At 39.1% G+C, this 21,606-nt stretch overlaps 1 protein-coding gene across 24 annotated transcripts in view; it reads right to left on the bottom strand.

Moving 5' to 3' along the window:
- Positions 1 to 6,897: 6,897 nt before the first annotated feature.
- The window catches only part of Dtna (dystrobrevin alpha), a 315,681-nt gene continuing 300,972 nt past the window's right edge, over positions 6,898 to 21,606 (bottom strand). For 14 of the 24 annotated variants that reach the window (XM_048806343.1, XM_048806342.1, XM_048806340.1 and 11 more), the window contains 4 exons: positions 20,397 to 20,486; positions 18,610 to 18,778; positions 15,749 to 15,881; positions 6,898 to 8,002 (listed from right to left, as the gene is read on the bottom strand). In XM_048806343.1, coding sequence (XP_048662300.1) covers positions 7,862 to 8,002; positions 15,749 to 15,881; positions 18,610 to 18,778; positions 20,397 to 20,486 — 533 coding nt within the window. In that variant the 3' untranslated portion in view covers positions 6,898 to 7,861. Of the gene's footprint in view, positions 10,517 to 13,811; positions 13,861 to 15,748; positions 15,882 to 18,609; positions 18,779 to 20,396; positions 20,487 to 21,606 lie in introns of all 24 variants that reach the window. The other 10 variants (XM_048806351.1, XM_048806353.1, XM_048806356.1 and 7 more) reach the window with 3 other exon arrangements.

Below are 21,606 nucleotides of genomic sequence, written 5' to 3' on the forward strand. Positions count from 1 at the left end.
TTTTATCACCCCCAGAGAAAAAATCTCATTTTACTGGCAGCCATTCCCCAACCCCTCAGTTCTAAGCAACCACTAATCTACTTCCTCTTTCTGTGGGTTGCCTCCTTTGGACACTTCATTTAAATGGAATAAAACAACATGAGGTCTCTTCAGACTGGTTTCTTTCACCCAGCATACTTTTTTCAAGGTTCTCCCATGTTGTTGGAGCTATCAATACTGGTTGAACATCTATAATCTGAAAACCTAAAATTTAAAATGCCACAAAATTAGAAATTTTTGAGTGCTGACATGAACATTCCACGCCTGATCTCATGTGATGAGTTGCAATAAAAAAATGCAGGTACACTAAAAATGTGAAATAAAATTTCCCCCACATTATGTGTTTAAGATGGATATGAAACATTTGAATTTTGTGTCTCAGTTTGGGTGCCAACCCCAAGTAAATCATTATGCAAAAAAAATTATTTTAAAATTCCCAAAAGTCTGAAATCCCAAACACTGTAGTCCCAAGTACTTCAGATTAGGTGCACTATCTTTACTTAATTCCTTTTTTATTTACAAATAATATTCTACTATATGTATATACCAAATTCTGTTTATCCACTCACCAACTGATATTGGAGTTGTTTCCATTCTCTTTGTTATTACTGGGAATACTTGTGTATAAATCTTTGTTTGAATGTATGTTTTCATTTTTTAAATAGAATTGCTGCTTCTTATGGTTAAGTTTTATGTTTTACCTTTTGAGGAACTGTCAGACTGTTTTCCAAAGAGGCTCCACCAATTTACATTCTCCTCAGTTAATAGTCATTTTAGTGTTTCTGTATCAATGTTTATATGATGCAAAATATTGCATTGTTCAGATGCACATAATTCTGTTAACAATTTTCTGTTGTCTGTGTTTTAAGTTATTTATATTTTTGTCTGAAAGTTTAGACTTGATGTGGTGTTATTGGATGATAAATTAAGGATTTTTCTTCTTCCTTCCCTCACTGCCTCTCTTCTCCCCACACTTGTCTGTCTGCCCCTCCCCCCACCATTTTTGCAAGTGCTTATTTCTCAGTGGCAAATACGTCACTTTCTATGATTTGTTGATTCTACTAAAAATCTTTGCTCACTTAATAGGTTTTTAAATAGGAATAACTATCTTAATTTCCATTTTATTCCTAAGAAGATTGAACAGATTTTGTTATATTTTTTAATGTTAAATTTATTTTTGTGTTGATTATCCATATATAGAAGAATGAAACTAGACCTTTCTCTCTCACCCTGCCCCAAAATCAACTCAAAATGGATCAAAGACCTTAGAACTAGGCCAAGAATTATGCCACTCCAAGATGAATACATAGAGTCAACACTCCAGCTTTTAGATACAGGCAGCAACTTTCTCAGTAGGACCCCTAAAGCTCAGGAAATAATGCCAAGGGTTACTAAATGGGACAGCATCAAATTAAAAACCTTCTGCACAGCAAAGAAAACCACTGGGAATGGGAAGAGAGAATCCACAGAATGGGAGAAAATCTTTGCTAGCTATTCTTATGGTAAGGGTTTAAATCTATAATATATAAGAACTCAAAATCTTTACAATAAAAAAATGAAGGGCTGGGATTGTGGCTCAGTGGTAGAGCTCTCGCCTAGCATGGGCGGGACCGGGGTTCGATCCTCAGCACCACATAAAAATAAAGGCATTGTGTTGTGTCCATCTACACCTAAAAAATAAATATTTTTAAAAATCAAATAATCTGATTAATAAATCAGCAAATGAACTAAACAGACACTTCTCAAAAGAAGAAATACACATGATCAATAAATATATGAAAAAATGTTCAACATCATTAGCAATTAGGGAAATGCAAATCAAAACTACACTGGGATTTCATCTCACACCAGTCAGAATGGCAGTTCTCAAGAATACAAATAATAATAAATGCTGGAGAAGATGTGGAGAAAAAGGAACACCATTGATGGGATTATAAATTAGCACAACCAATCAGTATGGAGTCTCCTCAAAAGACTAGACATGGAACTGCCATATGGCCCAACTATAACACTTCTCGGTATTTATTCTGGAGCATTAAAGTCATCTTACTACAGTGACACATGCATACCCATGTTTATAAGCAGCACAAACTATGGAACCAACCTGGGTGTCCATCAATGGATGAATGGATAAAGAAAACGTAGTGTGTGTGTGTGTGTGTGTGTGTACATACATGAAATGGAATTTTGTATTCAGTCATAAAGAAAAAGGAAATTGTGGCATTTATAGGAAAATGGATAGAACTAGAGACCATCATGTTAAGCAAAATAAGTTAAACTCAGAAAGTTCAGGGTCGTATGTTTTCTTTCATATGTGGAAGCTAGAGAGGAAAAAGGAAAACAGATTGGGGTGGATCTCCAAAAAATCAGAGGGATATCAGTAGAGGAAAGAGACCAAAGAGTGGTAGGTATAGAGGGAGGGTGGAAGTGCTGGGGAATGATAGTGGCCAAATTATATTGTTATATTGCATGCATGTACATATGAGCAGGTATGAATATGTAACAGTTCCCATCAATATGTACAACTGTAATGCACCAACAAAAAATGTGGAAAAAACCTGTTGTCACCCATTTATGAGTGAGGATTGCAAGCCACACAAGGGTAAAAGGGAAAGGAACTGACATGTGCTGATGTCTGTCTTGCTCGGATGTCTTGCTAGGTCCTTTCCATGTATTCTTTCATTTAGTTTCACTCTCAAAGCAACCAATAGACAAATGCCAAACAAACACACAGAATGGCACAGTCATTTTTAAACTTTATTTTTACATATCCAGAGAGCAAGGAAAATTTATCATGTAGCACTTATTTCACTGAAAATAATCGAGGCAGGTGAAATTCCAAAAGAAAGAAAAGCTCCTCTTCCCAAAATAACAATTATATATTCTTTTCATTAAAAAGACATTTGAAAGGCCAATAGGGGAATATTTTCTACATTGATGTGGTTGTTATAACCCCATCACAATATGTAAATTTGTCAGTATTGTCTATGTCTGTTGACATCTCCAAAAGGGAAGACAGGAAGCTGGCTTGTGAGGGTGTCTGGAGATGCAACTCTTGTCAACTCTGTGGATTTATTATTTAGGACAAAAACTTCCTTAAGGCCCTCAGAAGGGAAACAAACATGCATTTCCATCCAGCTTTTCTCAAGATTTCATTGAGAATATAGGAATTCTTGAAAATAGCAAAGGGCTTCTTTGACATTTTTATGTTAATTCATTTCAACACACATGTAATGAGTCAATTCCTCATTCTTATCTTACTTGACCTATCAGCTGCACTCAGCATGGTTGATCACACCACCTTCTGTCTTGAAACACTTTCATCACCTGGTTTCTAGCCTACTATACAGCTTTTGACTTTATTACTACCTTTGTGATCATTCTTTCTCAATCTCCTTTATCATCTCTATGGTGATGACTCTAAGATTTGTGGCTCCAGTTTCGACTTCACTCCAGGATTCCAAACCTAGATCACCAATGTTGTACTTCTCTTTACCCTTGAGTGTTTAACAAGCCTCTCAATTCTATTATGTCCAGAAAGGAAGTATTGAAATTCTCCCCATCCAAAGTCTGTTCTTCCTACTCACCTTTCTGGTTATTTAAATGCTCAAATTAGCTACCATCCTTCTTTCCCTTCTTTTTCTCATACAAATTCGACCCAGCCACAAAACCTGGTTGTTCTATCCTTCAAAAAATATATTTAGGACATGACCAGTGTTATGGTTTGGATGTGAGGTGTCCCCCAAAAGACAGTGCAAGAAGGTTCAGAGGAGAAGTGATTGGATTTTAAGAGTCTTAACCCATGAATGAATTAATCTCCTGATAGGGATTAACTGAGTGGTAACTGAAGTGGTAGGTCTGGCTAGAGGAGGTGGGACTTTGTGGGGAGTGACTTTGGGGTGTATCTTTTGTATCTGGAGAGTGCAAACTCTCTCTCTGCTTCCTGATCACTGTGGTGTGAACTGCTTCCCCCACCCCCCCCCATACTCTCCAGCCATGATATCCTGCCTCACCTTGAGTCCCGAGGAATGGAGCTGTCTGTTGATCTCTGAAACTATGAGCTCTCAAACTTTCCCTCCTCTACAATTGTAGTAGTTGGGTCTTTAAGACATAGCAGTGAGAAAGCTGATGAAAACAACCAACTCCACTCTACTGTTAGTCTAAACTATCATTATTTCTTTCTCTTGTATTTTTGCAGTGACATCCCAATGAATCCCCCTGAAATGTTATCTGTGGAGTTTGTTTCCATACATCCAAGAAACTCAATAGATTCCATGTAGGATAAACTTAATGGAATCCACATCAAGACAATTTATAACAAAACTCTTGAAAGCCCAAGACACAGAGAGAATCTTGAAAGTAGAAAGAAAGAAGTGGTTGTCTAAATCAAGAGAGTCTCAATCAAGATTTACGGTGGATTACTCATCAGAGACCAGGGAAGCCAGAAGGCAATGAGCATATTGAAAGAAAGCAAAAACAAAACAAAAACAAACAAACAAACAAAAAAAACTATCAACAAAGAATACTATATATGGCACAACTGACCTTCAAAAATGAGGAAATTAAGACATTCCCAGTAAAACAAAAGCTGAAGGAGCTTACTACCAATAGATCTGTCCTGTAAGAAATGCTGAAGAGAATCATCATGATGAAATGAAAGTAATAGTAATCTGAAGCTGTATGAGGAAATAAAGTTCTCCAGTAAAGGTAAGTATATGGACAAATATAAAAGGAAGCATTATTATATGGCATAACAGAGAATATATCTCGTCTAGAGCTTTAAAACTGATATTTCCTGATAGGAGTGGTTTTGTTAATGAGGTGACTCATTGTGGGTCCCTCGATAACTTCAGGAAAAGGATTGGTCCCAAGAAATATCAATTATGTTATTAGATGGTTGAAACTTTGAGTCAGCCCAACCTCCAGAGAGAGGAGGTCAGAGATTGAGTTGAATTGATTTAATCAATCATGTCCCAACAAAATCCCTGTACAAAGGTTCAGAGAAGCTTCTTGGTTGGTGAACACATGGATGCGTTGGGAGAATGACATGACCAGATTTCACAAGGGGAGGGCACTGCTACTCCGTGTCCTTCCCCAACCCAGGACCTTGCCTTTTGTATCTTTTCATTTGGCCATTCCTGATCTGTACCCTTTGTAACAAAACTCTAGTACAGAATCTAGTGCACTCAGTGAATTCTGTGAGTTGTTCAAGTGAATTATTTAACATGAGGGGGTCATGGGAACCCCTGAATTTCTAGCTGGCTAGTCAGAACTGTAGGTGACCCCACAGACTTAGGACTGTCTTAAGCAGCATTATTGTGGAAGATTTTGTCCTTTGCCTATGGGGTCGGCCCTAACTCTGAGTAGTTAGTGTCAAAATTCAATTACAGTATTCCAACTTGGGGTGGGGATATATTGCATTTTTTTATTACTAATACCATTTTTATTGCCTATATATGATTTAAAACACAGGTGCATAAAACTAATGATAAATCTATGATGTTTGTCACAAAACGTATAGATATAAACAGGTCCTGGCAAATAAACTCTTCATTACCTTCAGGTGTGTGTCCCACACACTAGATGAGTGAGACTCGAGTGTGTGTGAGGATTCCCCCTGCTTAGAGGAGGCACACCTTCATGCACACCTTTCTTCTCAGTCTCCTGGTCTCCCCACTTACTCCCATGGATGGCCGGAAAGGTGTTTGCTAAGAAATAATTACAAAGAAAGCAAAAATAACTTTCTCTTGGAGGTGTAGATCAGAAAGCAGGTCTAATTGTTCCTACCTAGGTATTTTCAAGGTGTAGCTGTTCCCAAGCTAGAATAGCCACAAAGAGACTTCCAGAAAAATGGAATGTCAGATCATTTGCCCACTGCCCTTTATGTTCTGGTTGTCTGATACTCATCCTTAGCAGCATTTCTTCTCTTGGTGGCACAATCATGGCACTGCAAAGTGAAGGAACCAACCACCAACCACATATGTTGTTTAGCTCATGTCACGTGTAAGCCAGTAGATCCAGTGATGAAGAATATCTACAGGGGCTGGGATTGTATCTCAGTGGAAAAGTGCTTGCCTAGCATGTGTGAGGCACTGGATTCATTCCTTAGCACCAAAATAAAAAAAAAATTAACAAATAAAATAAAGGCATTCTGTCCATCTACAACTATATATATCTATATCTATCTATCTATCTATCTATCTATCTATCTATCTATCAGAATATCCATGGTCAGCATTATTGGTCCATATTTTTTGTTTCTATCCATTACTGAACTAAATAGCTTTGAGGAAGAGGGAATCACAAATTGTCATTATTTAACTTGATTCATAAGCCTCTAGTATGCTTATTATTTTCTTTAAAATAAACCAAGCATGCATATAATTTTTAATGCTCTGTAGCCTAACAATTCTATAGAAAGGGACTTCTTTATTCACTGAAGGCAAAGAAAATTCCCATATTTAGACGGGACTTCTAAAGGTATTGGGTGACTCAGCCTTATTAAAAAAAAAAGTTCAATCCAGGTGTTTCCTATGTATTCACCCATCCATTCCCTCTATTCCAAATATCTATGGTAGGGAGCCTGAATAAGATAATGAAGAAAACAAAACTATCATCCTTAAATGCACAATTTAGATTGCTAATCTTTTGGCGTATATTTTTTTTTTCTGGGCCTTTAAAAAAACATAAAGCCACTCAAATATTTATAGGAGATAAGCTATTTTGCCTCAGTTAATCAAACATTCCATCACTGTTACCCTGCTCCATACTGTAAACGCTGATCTGTCTTCTTCAAACAGACTGACTCCATGTTGCTCTAGGAAAGAGTCATTAAATCCAGGAATAAAACATGCAAGATTTAGTGTTTTTAAAAACATTTTTAATGAAGAAATAATTCCATTCCAAAATATAGACACACAATTAAATAGTTTAATCACTTCAAAATATAACATGTCCCCAGGAGGTTCCAACACACACACACACACACCCACACGCACACACACAAAACAATACTTAACAGCAATACAAAAAATCCATACAATAGTAGTTTTGTTACAATACCAATGAATATTGTGAAATCTTTAGTGTCTCTGAATTGGTTATTTCAAATGGTGTCAAATTACAGTAATCATAATTAAAAATGTCTTACAGTTAATTAGCCGCAAGATGTAATGCTTCTGATTTTTTTTTTGGTTCAAAAGTAAAAATGCCCTTTCTTCTGAGGACACAGTGGAGTTCTTGCTTGTGGCTCCTTGCATGGAATCGAACCAAGGTGAATGCAGCAACCAAAGGTTGCTGTCTGTACAAGATCTATCTACAGTTAACAGCCAAGAACTAATAAGGGTGGACAAAGATGATCAAAATAAAAGCAGACATCAGTGCTAAATTATGACGCAACAGTTTGGCTCATGCATATAAGAAAATACATAGTATATCACAACAAAGGCCACACTCTTAATGCAATTCAGTTCACATTACTACTTACAAATGAGCCTTCCCTGCCTTATAATAGATCATCCGAGAATCCATTTTCACAATCTCCAGCACAACTCCCTCTGACCAATCGAACTTACCCCGACTTCCGTCCTGACCAACCACAACTGATTCCTGAATCCTGTCCTGTAGATTTCACCCTTCTACCCTCCTCCGTTAACATGGTGCTGTGGGGGAGGGTTGGCTGTGTTAGACCAGTGCTCATTAATAGGCTATAGCTCTGATGGAGATGGATGTGCAATTCATTGTGGAACAAGAAAGAAACAACCCCCACATGATATAGTTGTTATCTAATGGACAGGACAGATGAAACCTGCTGGGTTTGCACTTAGAACAGACCCCAAAAATAAATTTGGAGAGCCACGGAAAGAAACCCACCAAAACCCACAAAAACCCAAAACAACACACGCCATTTTGTCTCGGTTACAGGACAGGGGTGCTTGAGTCTGGTCTCAGTGCTGACGTGGAGCTAAGAGAAAGAAAAGGTGGCTGGTTAGTCAGAAATTGGTCATGGGCGGCAGTTTCCAGAGTCCTTGCAATGGCTTTGAACGATGGGTTATGGAGTTGGTAGGCCATGAGAGCTATGACAAGGGGGAAGGTTTTTAGCAGAACCGTTCAAACCTCAGACAGACGTTTTGATGTCAAAACACAAAGAGACAACATATGTCAGCTCAGTCCAGACAGTGGCAGAAGTGCCACTTGCAGGGTCTGAGTTCTGAGTTCAAGAACCACCTGGCTCTGGTTGCGAACTGACAGCAATGTAGGTAGCTGGGATGTAGTGGTTTTCAGTACTGAGTATGAGGCACCAATGGCCACCTGCTCCATCTAGAGAGGTATGGTTTCACAGAGGATGGGCAGGGGAAGAGAGATGAACATCAACACACTGACAAAACCCGCAATAAAATTCATCTGTGCAAAGAAATCTGAGAACTGTGCAGTCGTGCCACTTTGGTGTTAGCCTGTGCTCAGGGACATTTGTTTAGGCGGGTTCTCTGGAGGGAAGTATGATTAAGTACATCCAGGGACAGGGTGGGGTCCTCACTGATGCCAGTTAATCACTTTACTATCCCCAAGGCAAGCGATTTTGTTGTGAAGGGCAGCCAAGGAGATGGTTTCTGACCAAATGCAGAGGCATAAACATCTGATGGCCCTCTGCTAGCGGAGCTTAAAAATATTGGAATGAGTATTCTCAGCTGACACCTACCAACTACAGACCAGGTACGTGGGGTGGGAGGTTTTGCAAACCTTGGAAGCAAAATGGAATCGCTGAAGCTTTGAGGTTGACTCAGAGCCTTTCCTACTTATAAGACCTTTCTGGAGACTTTACTATACAACTGAATTCTAAAGCAGTAGTTTCAACCTTTAGCATGCATCAGAATTGCCTGGAGGGCTGATTAAAACACAGATTGCTAGGCCCCATCCCCATCATTTCTGATTCGGTAGGCATGGGCTGGGGCCTAAGAATTTGCGTTGCTAAGACATTCCCAGGTGATGCTGATACTGCTGATCTGGGGAACATCATTTGAGAACCACTGTTCTTACAGGAATTCCAGAGAAGCTGCTCATTTAAGTATGAATATATCCAATATGCTGCAGGCTTTTATCCCCCATCAAATCTTGAAACAAACAGAAGATTGCTTTTCCATTTTCCCCAGAATCCCAAAGTGAGGGGAGGGGACGGTCTTTAGTTCTTTCTGAAGAGGGCCCTCCTAAGGACCATCAATAGACTTTTATCCTCTTGTCTTTGCAGTTCTTTTGCACATTAGTTATTTTTTCACTGAGTGCAAAAATCCCAGCTTAATATAGAAGAGCCTGTCCTCCTTTCACGTGACCACAGAACGCTGCATGCAGAACACCAGGTGGCCAGCTAAGGCAATCGACATTCAGAAATAAAAGGAGAGCGACGTTTCGCAAGCGCACTTTAAGCCTGTACATTTAAAGCTGAAGGCCTCCGTGACCTGATAGGGGAGCTTGTGAATGAGCGGTGCTGTTAAAGACATGCTTCCTAAAGCTAAACCGAGAGGAACAAGACCATGGAAGAGCATAGATAACTTTAGTCCATTTGGGGATCTTATGGCACCTGTGGTTTATAAACAGCTTTAGTAACGAGTATTTCAAAACATAGTTCACAGTTTTTAAGAAGATCTGTGCTGATTTTAAAAACTAGATTCTATATAATTTGAATGTTGTCTTTTTTTTGAATATGATTATTTGGAAAAAATATTTACACTAAATTCTATGGCTGACTTGTTAGAGTATCTTGAAAGAAAACAACCCAAAGTTGGAAAGAAGCCCCTAAGAGTGGATTATTTCTAATGATGGGTTCAAATCACTGCTCACAAAGTCTTTTGGGGTCAACTGCAAGCCAAGGATCTGTCTTGGCTTCCAGATTCTGAGCTTGTACACTCAGGAACGGGACCCTTCAGGATTTATGAATGTTTGCAAGTGGTTGTTTTTTTTCCAATTGTTATGGGAAAAAAAAGAAAGGTCCAGTGTATAATATACTGTTTTGCTAAAATCTCAAAGAATCCAGAAATCAAACTTCTAGCTATAAACAGTATTAATATTGTCATTGTAAACTGAACAGGTTCAATATCATGTGCAAAGGTTTAAAATGCTTGTTAATACTGCCATCGTGTGTAACAGCAGCATGGTTCTCAGCCTGTGTTGGTTTGTTTTTAACCAGGGATGAGCCATGTTACAGAAGATGTAGTGGATAAATTAGCTTTGAACAGAAGTCTTTTTTTTTTCCCCTTCTAAAACACACACCTATGAACTACAAATCTTAAGAGAACAAAAAAATTAGCTGCACTAGAGGCATCAGAACACATCTTTAGGGGGTGGGGGTTTGTCAGGAGCTGCTGGGTGTGGTGGCTCCTCTCTCCGGTGAGGCTGCTGCCAGGCTGCCGTCTTCCTCTGTCTGGGTGCAGTGCTCTCCATCATCACCAGTTCTCATCTTATCATCTGTCTGACTATCGCTTGCCTGGGAATAAGGAATGTGTAATTTTTTTTTTAAAGACGAAAACTGTTTCTAAATTAGGGTTATGAAACTTAGGATTCCCCCCTTTCCCACACATACACACACACACACACACACACACTCATGCACACATATATACACACGCACACACATACACATACATGTGAACGCACACTTGCTGTACTTCTTTCCTATGAAAATCAGGGACGGGTGTTGTAAGACACGGTGTGCTGTTGCACCTTCTGGAAGAGAGGACGGGAAGTTCTCTTTGTTGAGTTTCTTTCTGGAAAGGTACCTGAGGTACCATGGAAGGATTTGTGCTATTCTTTGGACAAGGAGAGGACACTACTGACCCACCATCAGAATTCCAGGTTGATTTTTTTTTTTTTTAATTCACTTTCCATGGTCCAATCCTCCAATATCTAAGTTAAGATGTGACCAGGCAAGGAAAGTGATATACCAAGTGTCCAGAGGATGGAAAAAAATCCAAAGTTTGAACGGAGTAAAATGGAGACAAGGGGGATACTAAGCTGAGCACTAATCATATTTGTACATTGTTTTTTCAAAAGGAGCTAGTTGAAAAGCAGTCCACCAGGAACTCCATTCGCTTGCTCAGGATGCTGATAAATGTGTATTTATTTCCAAATACGCCTAAAGCCCTACTTGAGCAGAGGATGAGTCTTCTATGTTTCTGATGTCCCACTTTCTGACTCCTTACCCATGTAGGGCCCTGCCTTGGTGGATGACTGGCTGACATCAAGCCAATGAAGTGGGCTTCAGGACTTCTGACTAAGAGGAACATATTTGGATCATTTTTGGTCTTGCAGCACAGTTGGAAAGTCCAAACAGAAATATTGTAATAATGTAAACTCTTTTAAAATTTCAACTATATTTCCTAGCTACATTAAGAAAAAAATTTAGTAGGATGGAACTAGTTACAAGATGAAAAGCCACTAGTTTTTGTAGTATTCTGAAAAGATGTTAAATGAATTTTGCCTAAGTGGCTGATTTAGTACCAGGCTGGTTCATATTCAGAGTCCTGTCAAATTCTAGATGGGGCTGGGGGTGGGAGGGACTACTTGATGCAGTTAACAGCAGAGGTCACAAATGTTTAATTTTTCACTGCCAATTTTGCAACAAGGATTTTAAAAAAATGGTTTAAGAACTTTCAGGATACTGAATTTTTTGGCTTTTAGGAACACAATGAACCCAATGCCAACTTTTATGTGGTTTTATATTAAGGCCATTTTAGTAGGCTTTTTAAAAAGAAATATTTTTCTAAGAAAAATCTACCAATGTTTAAATAATGGATAGAACAAAAATGATTAAATTTCTGGAGCTCAGAGAAAGAAAATGCTATTAAAGGAAAAGGCTTGCTCCTTCGGGATTAGGTTTGTTATAACTGGAGTGAATATTTTCAGAAACTGCTCCTGGGAATTTTTTCACTCTAGTCATCGTGAATGTGGACAGTGTGTGGTGTTGTATTCTCAAATCCAAGCGGGGAAGAGCAGAGTGTGGTCAGTATGCGCTTTCCTCTCTGCTCATGAAATGTATATCATAGACATTGTACCATGATTTTTACTTGTTTAATCTTAACCTGAGGATCAAGACAGGATGTCAGCAGTGCTCAAACTAACACATATTCTTTACTAATTGAGATGCCATTTAAAGAGAAGTATATATATATCCCTTTTTAAGCTAGCAACCGGAGTTGGTAGTTTACTCTCAACTGTACTATACAGACAGAAGGGATTCCACGATTGGAAAGAACTGTATAACTAAGCAGACACAAGTCCTTGGGCATGGGTGGTAAGATTACTGTGGGAAGTGCATGAACTCTGAACTCTAGTGGGGGACATCTAAATGACCATCAGCTGGATCCAGAGAAACCATCTAGACTTATGGGACAGTGTAGCCCAAGATCTCTCAAATCATTGTATGTAGCAGAGGCCTGATTTTGTTTATAAAAACAGGGAGAGCCAGCTCGCTCTAGTCCCCGTGGTCCCAGCGGTTCCCAAGTGCTTGCATAACCACTATATATAAATCATGGAGCATCACGGCATGCATGTATGTGCATGTTCTTAATAAATTGTACGGTGTCTGCTACTGTGTCAAGCTCTTTAAAAACACATCTCAGGAAGTACAATTCTTTTATGAGGTAGGCTCCTGACATGTTGTGCAGAGGAAACTGAAGGCTAAAATAGCTTTAATAATTTGTCCAGATTTATGCTGCTAGAATTTGGTAAAACCAATATATATGTATATATTTTTGCCAGGAACCCTTAGACCCCCAGGTGTCAAAGGTCTTGGGGGGGGCACTTTATCCTCAAGGAGTGGTCAAAACCCAGTAAATCATTATTTGAAATTGGGTCTGATGTCTTCCATAGCCTAAGATTTGTAAATCACCCTCAAGTGATCTTGCCAGATCAAGTGCTCTTTACATTATAACTATGAGAGATTTTACATGTATTCAGGTAGATCCTTGGGATGGGATCCCATACGGGATAAATTATATTTTAAATTAATTTATATCCTGCTCAATTACATCATGGATTTGAATCAGTTATCCCCAAAATATAAGACTGTAGAATCCCTTCTCCATTTTGATTCTTCTTCTTCTTCTTTTTTTTTTTTTTTTTTTTTTTTTGGTACTCAGAGGTACTTAACCACTGAGCCACATCCCCAGTCCTTTTTATATTTTATTTTGAGACAGGATCTCCCTAAGTTGCTGAGGCTGGCCTTGAAATTGTGATCCTCTGGCATCAGCCTCCCATGCTGGTGGGATTACAGGTGAGTGCCACTGTGTCAACTTGATTCTTTCATTTTAAAAATATTTGATTTTTTCTTTTTTGTTAAGGTACACGTTTGGTCGTTTGGGCCCTGAATGTAGCGTGATTAAGGAGCTGATTCATCTATAAATACTGAACAAGGTTGGTTCCTTCCTAGGTGCTACAGAGGGGGCAATTCTGATGTCATGATGGATTGGTGAAGTAGCTAGCTAAGCATCCTGGCTGCAGAGGACTTCCGGAGTATCTCTGATGTTAAGGAAGTTTCTGGTAGACTTCCCTAATTCACAGAGGAAAAAGTCAACTCCCAAGGATGTCTGGGAGATTTCCACTGGATTATAATGAAATGCTCCATAGACTTGAGAGAATTTGTCGACAAATGTCAGCAGGGAAGGAGGATATTTTATTACACAGAAAGAAACACTTTGGAGAGAGTGATTGTGAATTCAGGTTACAAGCTCTCAGAATTCAGTGGAGTGGCCATGTTTCCTCCCAAACAAGAAGGTACTTACTTGAGAGGAGAGTGATAAAAGGATATTGCATTCAACCTTGCAAGCTGACCTGTGGGTGACAAAGGACACAAACAAGAAAGGTGACATGTCAAGTTGGTGACGCAGTCAAGCTGGTGAATTATTTGGCTGGAAGCCATGCACAAAGACAGAAAGAGAGTGCAATGAAAGAAAGTAGTGTTCCAATCCATTCAATAACCGTCTGCTCACAGAGCCCTCCAGGAAAACCACTCCAGCGTTCTCCAGGGCGTTCATCTTGAGGGGGGACACATGGGCTTATTATGTTCTCCCAGCCCCTTCTCTGCCCTTTCCCTTGAAGTCATCGGGCATGGAAAGGCAAGGAGAGAGAGCTTCAGACTCACCAGAGACAGAGGTGGTAAGAACTCCAATGGGATTGTACGTCATTAATAGAATTTCCCTTCACTTTACTCATCTAAGATTAAATTCCTAATTCATTAAAATAAATAAAGATTTACTATTTGATATAAAATGGTGAAAGGCTGCCTCTTTTTTTTTTTTTTAAATAACTTCTAGAATTTCAGTTACTGTTGTCACCCAAATCCAGAAACTGATAGGAATTTAAAGAGGGAGGCCTAATAAGGACCCCCTAACAGCATGAACTGGAATATTGATTATGTAGCCACATCTCTTTCCCTCTATGTGCAGAGTCACGGGAGGCATGTGTAGGGATGCCATCCCTCAGAGTTCCCAGAGAAGCCCGGCCAGCTTCATTCTGGGATAATTTCCTTCTGTGGAAAACCATACAAGTTGCAAAGAAAGAGCGCCCTCCATGATTTTCAGACGACTACAGTTTCTGTAGCATAGAAGCATGGTTCCACAGATGCTATCTCTGTTTTTCTTTTCTTTTTTTCTTTGTTTGACTTTGATCTTTTCACGAAAGATCAACATTTTGGTTGCTTCTAAAATGTGTTTGCTTAACTAAAAAGTTGAATGGAAACTTCCAAAGAGGCAAACCTTTTTTCATATTGTTGAGGTGAAGTTGGCAGGCCTCCAATATCTCTTTTGCTACATTCTTCTTGGGAAAATATTTCAAGGCTTAATCTATAAATATACGAGAAGTGAGAGACAATTTATTCCCTCTATTTCTCTGTCCTTCACTAATGCAGTACAAAAGGGCCACTGCTGATCTAAGAATATGGAGAAAGGTTGTGTGGCCATTGGAAAGAAATCTGACAGGAAAACAGTAACCCACTGGGGTTGGGGACCAGCAGGTCTCCACCAGACAAGCATCCCTGAGCTCCCAGAACTCAACAACACACCTGCAGGTAAAGAGAAAGGATGCTTACAGAAAGACAAACAAGACAGGACAACGGTCCGTTGGGTAAAATGCACCTCTTTTAGCAGGAGTTTATTCCCAATTGCCTGTGCTATGTTCTATGAATTCTCAGATGGGCTAATATACTCTCTATCTGAAGATGTGTCTATTCACACCTCATTGAACTTGGGCCTGCAGTTCCCCCAACGTTCCTCACTAAGTTTTGTCACCTTCCCACTTCCATTTGGCATGAAGTGGGCAGTCAGGGAGGCTGAGGACAAACAATTCAAGGGAGGAAGTATATTTATGCATGCACTGTTCTTTGTATTCCTCCTCTTCTTTTAATTTATGGTGGGGAAGAAAAAGCACCTTAATGATCCTGGGGGAGTTTGGATTGTTAAGTCATCGTGTTTCTGCTAATGTCACAAGGCTTCTTTACACTTTCCAGACCCGAATTCATGAGAATGCACAATGAGTGATGGCTAGCTATGAGAAGTTTTTAAAATTTTTACTGTCTGGAATACATGGACTAAGAAGTAATGTGAAAATATTCTGGAACAAGAAGGCGGAAGGAAGGAGGAAGCTCCAATTTTGTGAGGATTGGGAAAGACCCATTATCGTGGGCTGAGGAGGTGGGGTTGAGTGGGGCTGGGGGTCCCCGTACCTGGTAGGCTTCGTCCTGCAGCTTCTGTTTCAGGTATTCCTCCATCTTCAGCTCATTCTCCAACTGCCGGACAGAGTCGTTCTCGTAGTTCTCGTCCTCAGGCCGCACGTAGGGATCCCCATCTTCTGTAACTCTGTGAATAAACCACAGTTGGCATTTTGGAGCACCTCTTAAAGACAAGTATGAGTGGAATTTGTGGCATTAGCTATCTGTCCCTTGAGCCACTTCTATGTCTCTTTTCCCCAAAGGGAAACTTAAAAAAAATTGGAGGTTTGGAGGAGTACACAGTCAAGGCATTTTCATACACACTTTTCCCATGGCAATCTGGTGATCATTGGTCATCAGTGTGTTTGCAGGGTTTACAGGAATAGTCTGGCCCTTTACATATCCTATACTCTATGAAAAAAGGACAAACTTGTTTTTTGAAGGGTTATTAAATTTTCCCATTAGGGGGGCTTTTCACATAGAATCCAAGAGCAGTTTCTATAAGGAGAGTGAGCCCTCTAGTGAAATAATTCTTAAAGACATTTATTCATAATTTAACCCTCTGTGTTACACACATGCACCCAGAGACACACACACAGACTGACACATGTGTGTGCATACTCATGAGAGTCAATTTAGGGCACATGCTTTTGATCTTAAAAATTTACACTAGTTCCAAACCTGAAGATTCATTTAAATTGTCTAATTCCACTATCAAATAAATAGAAAAGAATGACTTCACTCATTGAGATGAGACATTATCTCCCTCTATTCATCCCAGGATATGTAAAAAACTCTTCATGGGGCTGAACATAAGTTCACTACTAAATCATGTGACTAGAATATTCTCAGTGTGTAACACAGTACAGATATTAAAATATCCTCTAAAGTGAAAAGAGTGGTCAAGGAGACATTTCTAGTCTGGAGATTAAATGCCATTTTTCACATTTATTTATATCTGTATGACATGTTCTTGTTATTTTTGGAGGTTTGGGGCCAGCCTAAAAGGTTCTGTGAGGTGCGTGTGAACTTATCCTTCCAAGATCCAAAATCACTGGTTGGTAGCTGGTCCTGCTCCCCAGCATACCAGGGATAGTAGATTGGAGTGGCACTAATGGTCTTGGCTTTTAGAATTGGGGCAAGGGACATTTTAGATAGCTACCATGTACATGCTTAACAATAAAAAATCAAGTAGATATGTATTTACTTGACAAAACAGATGACAATTAACCCCCCAGTTTGAAAAAGAAACAAACAATTCTAAATTATAGAGGAAAGAACATGAAAGCAAACTAAAATTAGAAGTGGCTGCAGCCTGCCACTTTCAATCATATCGTAACTGTTCTTCTGCTCTGATCTCATACTCTGCTCCTTCACAGCTGGCTTTCCGCAGGTCTCTTTATAGCTCTCCATTCTTGCTGGTCTTTTGTTCACTACTTGGATTGAGAAGCAAAACATCAGAAGGGCCTCTGGTTAGTTTTTCTTTGGGTCTTTAACACAGTCGATTTATTTTGATGGGGAAGGGGATGGTACTAGGGATTGAACTCCAGGGCACTCGATCACTGAGCCACATCCCCAGCCCTATTTTGTATTTGATTTAGAGACAGGGTCTCACTGAGTTGCTTAGTACCTTGCCATTGCTGAGGCTGGCTTTGAACTGGCGATCCTCCTGCCTCAGCCTCCTGAGCCACTGGGATTACAGGGCGTGTGCCACTGCGCCCAGCCCAATTTATTTTTGTAGACTGGTCTGGAATATTTTTCACTTTTCACATTAAGTGTCACCCTTCTGTTATGTTTTTAGTGCCATTCCCTTCATTCCCTTTCTCAGCCTTTGGTCAACCTTTCCTCACATTTCTCATAACTCCAGGAGACTATGCTCCTAGCGCCTCACTTCCAAATTCCCTTCCTTTATTTTATTCTTTTCTCTTCCCAAGCTGAATTTTGCAACTCTGTCTGGGGTTGTTTTAGTTTCTCAGCTTCATTTCCTCTGCTGCCTACTTTGAGCTGATCCAGAAAGGTGAAAACCTTTGCAAAACAAGTTTTCCGAGGGTCAGATCTGTACATAGTCAACATGTTCAGGAAAGTGGGTTTCTTTATAATGAGACTTTATGCCTTTATTTATTTTAATCCAATTTATATTCATTGTGAACAGAGAAACTTCTCCAGAATCACTAGGTCCTCTAAGTCCAGATACAATAAATTCTGAAGGCAGATGATTAATCTTCTGAACTAGCCTGAGTCCTGGAAAAGTAGCTACAGTGTTTTTTTAAATATGATAGACTATTCCTGAATTATAACGTGTTTGACGGACAACTTGACCATGGTGCAAAAGTGATAAGCACTCAGAAGAAGCCATACTTCCAATTTTGAATCTGGATCTTTTCCCAGGGTAGCCATATGCAGTGAAATATTGTTCTGTGATGTTGGGCAGTGGCGATGAGCTGCGGCTCCCCGTCAGTCATTCAGATGAGGAAAGTCAATGATTGGTATTTTCTACAGTGTGCTCTGTAGCTAAGCTAGGATATTTGGTAGGCTAGTTGTTTTAAATGTATTTTCAACTCACAATATTTTCAACTTATGAGGGTTTTATTGGGATGTGACTTCATGGAGGAGCATCTGTGCCCAGAGCCTTGGGCAAGCCAAGTTCTCAACAAGCACTGATTGGCTCAGTTTATTGATAATCCCTCCAATTGTAAGGGGAAACAATCTCAATGCCAGATTTAAATGTAGTACCCTTCTGTCTCTTCTGGTAGAAAGGGAAACGGCCTCATTCTTTTCCAAAGTGAAGACCTAAACAACCATGTTTTTACTTTCTTAAGGCTCCCTACAGATTGGTTTTCTACTAAGAAAAATATATTCACACAAAAGATACTCACATGTCACTACGCATGGTGCTTGTGGTGGGGCCTCCGTGAATGTACCCAGGTTTTCGGGCGTGGATTTGAGCTAGAAAAGCCTTTTCAGAGGTTGGCGATGGAACCAGATCCTCAAACTGAGTCCGTGCAAATTCAGAATCCACGTTACTTTCCGTTTCACTGCCCACCTCTAGTGGGTGCAGTTGAAGAAATAAAAAAAACGACTCATTAGATAATTTATGACCTGCAAATCAACCTGTGCTGTATAAAACATCAGCCAGTGAAAGTACATTTGTCATTTTTTTTTCAAAAAGAGAATTGATACTGACACAAATTACTATAAAATAATTTCATACACAACAATTCCTTCCTTCCTTCCTTCCTTCCTTCCTTCCTTCCTTCCTTCCTTCCTCCCTCATTCCCTCCCTCCCTCCCTTCCTTTCTTTCTTTTACTGGGATTGAACCCAGGGGTGCTTAACCACTGAGCACTGAGTCACATCCCCAACCTTTTTAATATTTTATTTAGAGACAGGGTCTCTCTGAGTTACTTAGGGCCTCAATTAGTTGCCGAGGCTGGTTTTGAGCTTCCAATCCTCCTGCCTCAGCCTCCTGAGTCACTGGGTTGACTGGCGTGCATCACTGCGCCTGGCAATATTTTTTTTTTTTTTTAATTTCAGAAATGTTAGGAGGAATTTTTGTGTTTTAATATTCGACTTCACTTCTTAAAACTCCTATTTTTTTCTCTCCACAAAAGTCTTCATTGGAATTGTTACTTTTGCTTAATATTACCCCAGTAAATATAAACCTATAATATTAAAATCACTTAGGTAAGAGTATAAAGTAATAGTGCATGAGACTTCCACCTGAAGAACCCGTTAGTTATCATTTGTTAGGGCAAGTAGTATGTGCTATTAATTGGGATCTTATTTTGTCATTTTGGTAATCTTTTTCTTTTTAAATTTTTTTTGGTTGTAGATAGACACAACTACAATTTTGTTTATTTACTTTTATGTGGTGCTGAAGATCGAACCCAGTGTGTCACACATGCTAGGCAAGCACTCTAACGCTGAGCTATAGTCCCAGCCCCTGGTAATCTTAATCTAAAATTGCAGCACAGTTTTCAGTTACTTTAATTCTTATTAGAGAGGCTTTAAAAAATTTAAGTGCTGGATTTTTTTCTTAATACTGAAGTTTTATTTCTTATAGATGTAATCTACTGTAAGACCACAGTCCTGCCAGACAAATACCTTACTGGGTTGCTTTATGGAATAGATGGAGACATATTAGTAACTGCTAAGATATTTATGTGTATATTCATCCTGCTGAAATTTTAAAAACTCTGTAGTATTAGGAGGGAAAAATGTCCCCACAATATTATGTTATTTGTTTTCTGAGTAAATTTTTCTTAGGAGATATTGCAAAGGGAAATTTCAGTTTAGCTTCATTCAAATGATGATCTATTTCAAATCAACAGGGTGAGAAAAGGTATATAAAACACTTAACGCTGTAAATATAACTTCCACATCATGTTACTATGGATCACTAGATACATTAACAGTGGGTATCTTTGGATTCTAGGATTCTAGGTCAATTTTAATACTTTTTTTCATTTTTCAAACTTTCTGTATTGAGCATGTAATAAGCAAAATATAAACATTATGAAAAAATCTGAATATACCAACAAAATATCACATTGACCTTTCAAATATCCTTTTAACCTTGACAATGAGCAGGTCTGTGAAAGAGGCCCCTTGGACTTACAGATCTTTTGCAATGAGTAGATAAATGAGGGGGCACCAAGGACTCACCAGAATTCAGCTCTTTGACGAGAGAGGACATGGTATTAGTGATGGAATCTGCTGCCACTAGCAAATCATTCCTTAAATTTCTTCTTGAACCTTCAGCAAAAAAGAAATATTCATTAAAAAAAATAGGAGCTTCCCCATGCCTCCAATTTCAGGTTGTTTGTTTATCATTTCCTTTGATAACCTATAGCAAGAAAACTTCTAGTACTTCCTTTCAGAAGTGTTTTGGTCCATTTCCTAAAAGAAAAAAACCATACACCGTGCTTAGGGTAGTGGCCCCAATATAAGAAGACATGACTAATGATGGAGATTCACATAAAGTATCGTTCAATTTGGGACAATTTTTGAAAGTGAAAGAGATTAGCACTGATAAGACTGGGTGACCTGGCATAATAACTATGATGGTCCAGCTTGTGTGGTCATCCTTCCTAGGAATGTCCACACTGATAAAAACTCTGGTCTGTGCAGACAGCTGGACCTTCATAGTTATTTTTATTGTTCTAGCCATAACCTTGTGGCTGAGCACAATGGATTCTGGTCTCGGACAGCACAGACTCATGCTCCTTCAGGGCTTCCAGAGCTCTTCCTACCAGGATAGGTCCCTGTTGGGAATGAGAAGTTTATGCTCTGAATGCTCCCAGAATGTGAGAAAAGGGTGAGGATTGCTGCTCCCACTGCCAGTATAGACAGATGCATGGCAGGTACCCTGAACTGGAGCTTGGACTAAGTTGGAACACACTCTATGGTAGAAAAAGATTATTCTCATATTTCAGGCATACTAAAGAGTTACATAGGCTGGCTTGGGAGTGGGGCAAAGTAGAGAGAGAACAGAGGGCTAATATCTTTGGGAAAAAGTATACAGGGTTCCAAATAACTGACTTACAAATGACCTTCTGTAGAATGAACATTTTATGAGCTAAGGGTTGCTTTTAGGCCTCATTTCATTGTCGTCTCACAACACAATATTAAATAAGTAAAATAATCAATGCATTTAAATCAGGAAAATCAAAGTAGCTAGGTGAAGACATTAATTATAATAGGAAGCACAAATTGATTTAAAATTCTGTACTTTCTCTAAAAGGTGATTTAGAAAAAGCATATTTTTCCTTCTAAAATTATAAAAACAGAAAGTTCTTTTGTGAATTACACAAACAGCTCTTGAATCATATTCAGTGCTCAGAAGAAACAGCCTTAATGTGGACTCTCTTTTTTC

Source organism: Marmota marmota, unplaced genomic scaffold, assembly GCF_001458135.2.
Source record: "Marmota marmota marmota unplaced genomic scaffold, marMar, whole genome shotgun sequence".
NCBI lineage: Eukaryota > Metazoa > Chordata > Mammalia > Rodentia > Sciuridae > Marmota > Marmota marmota.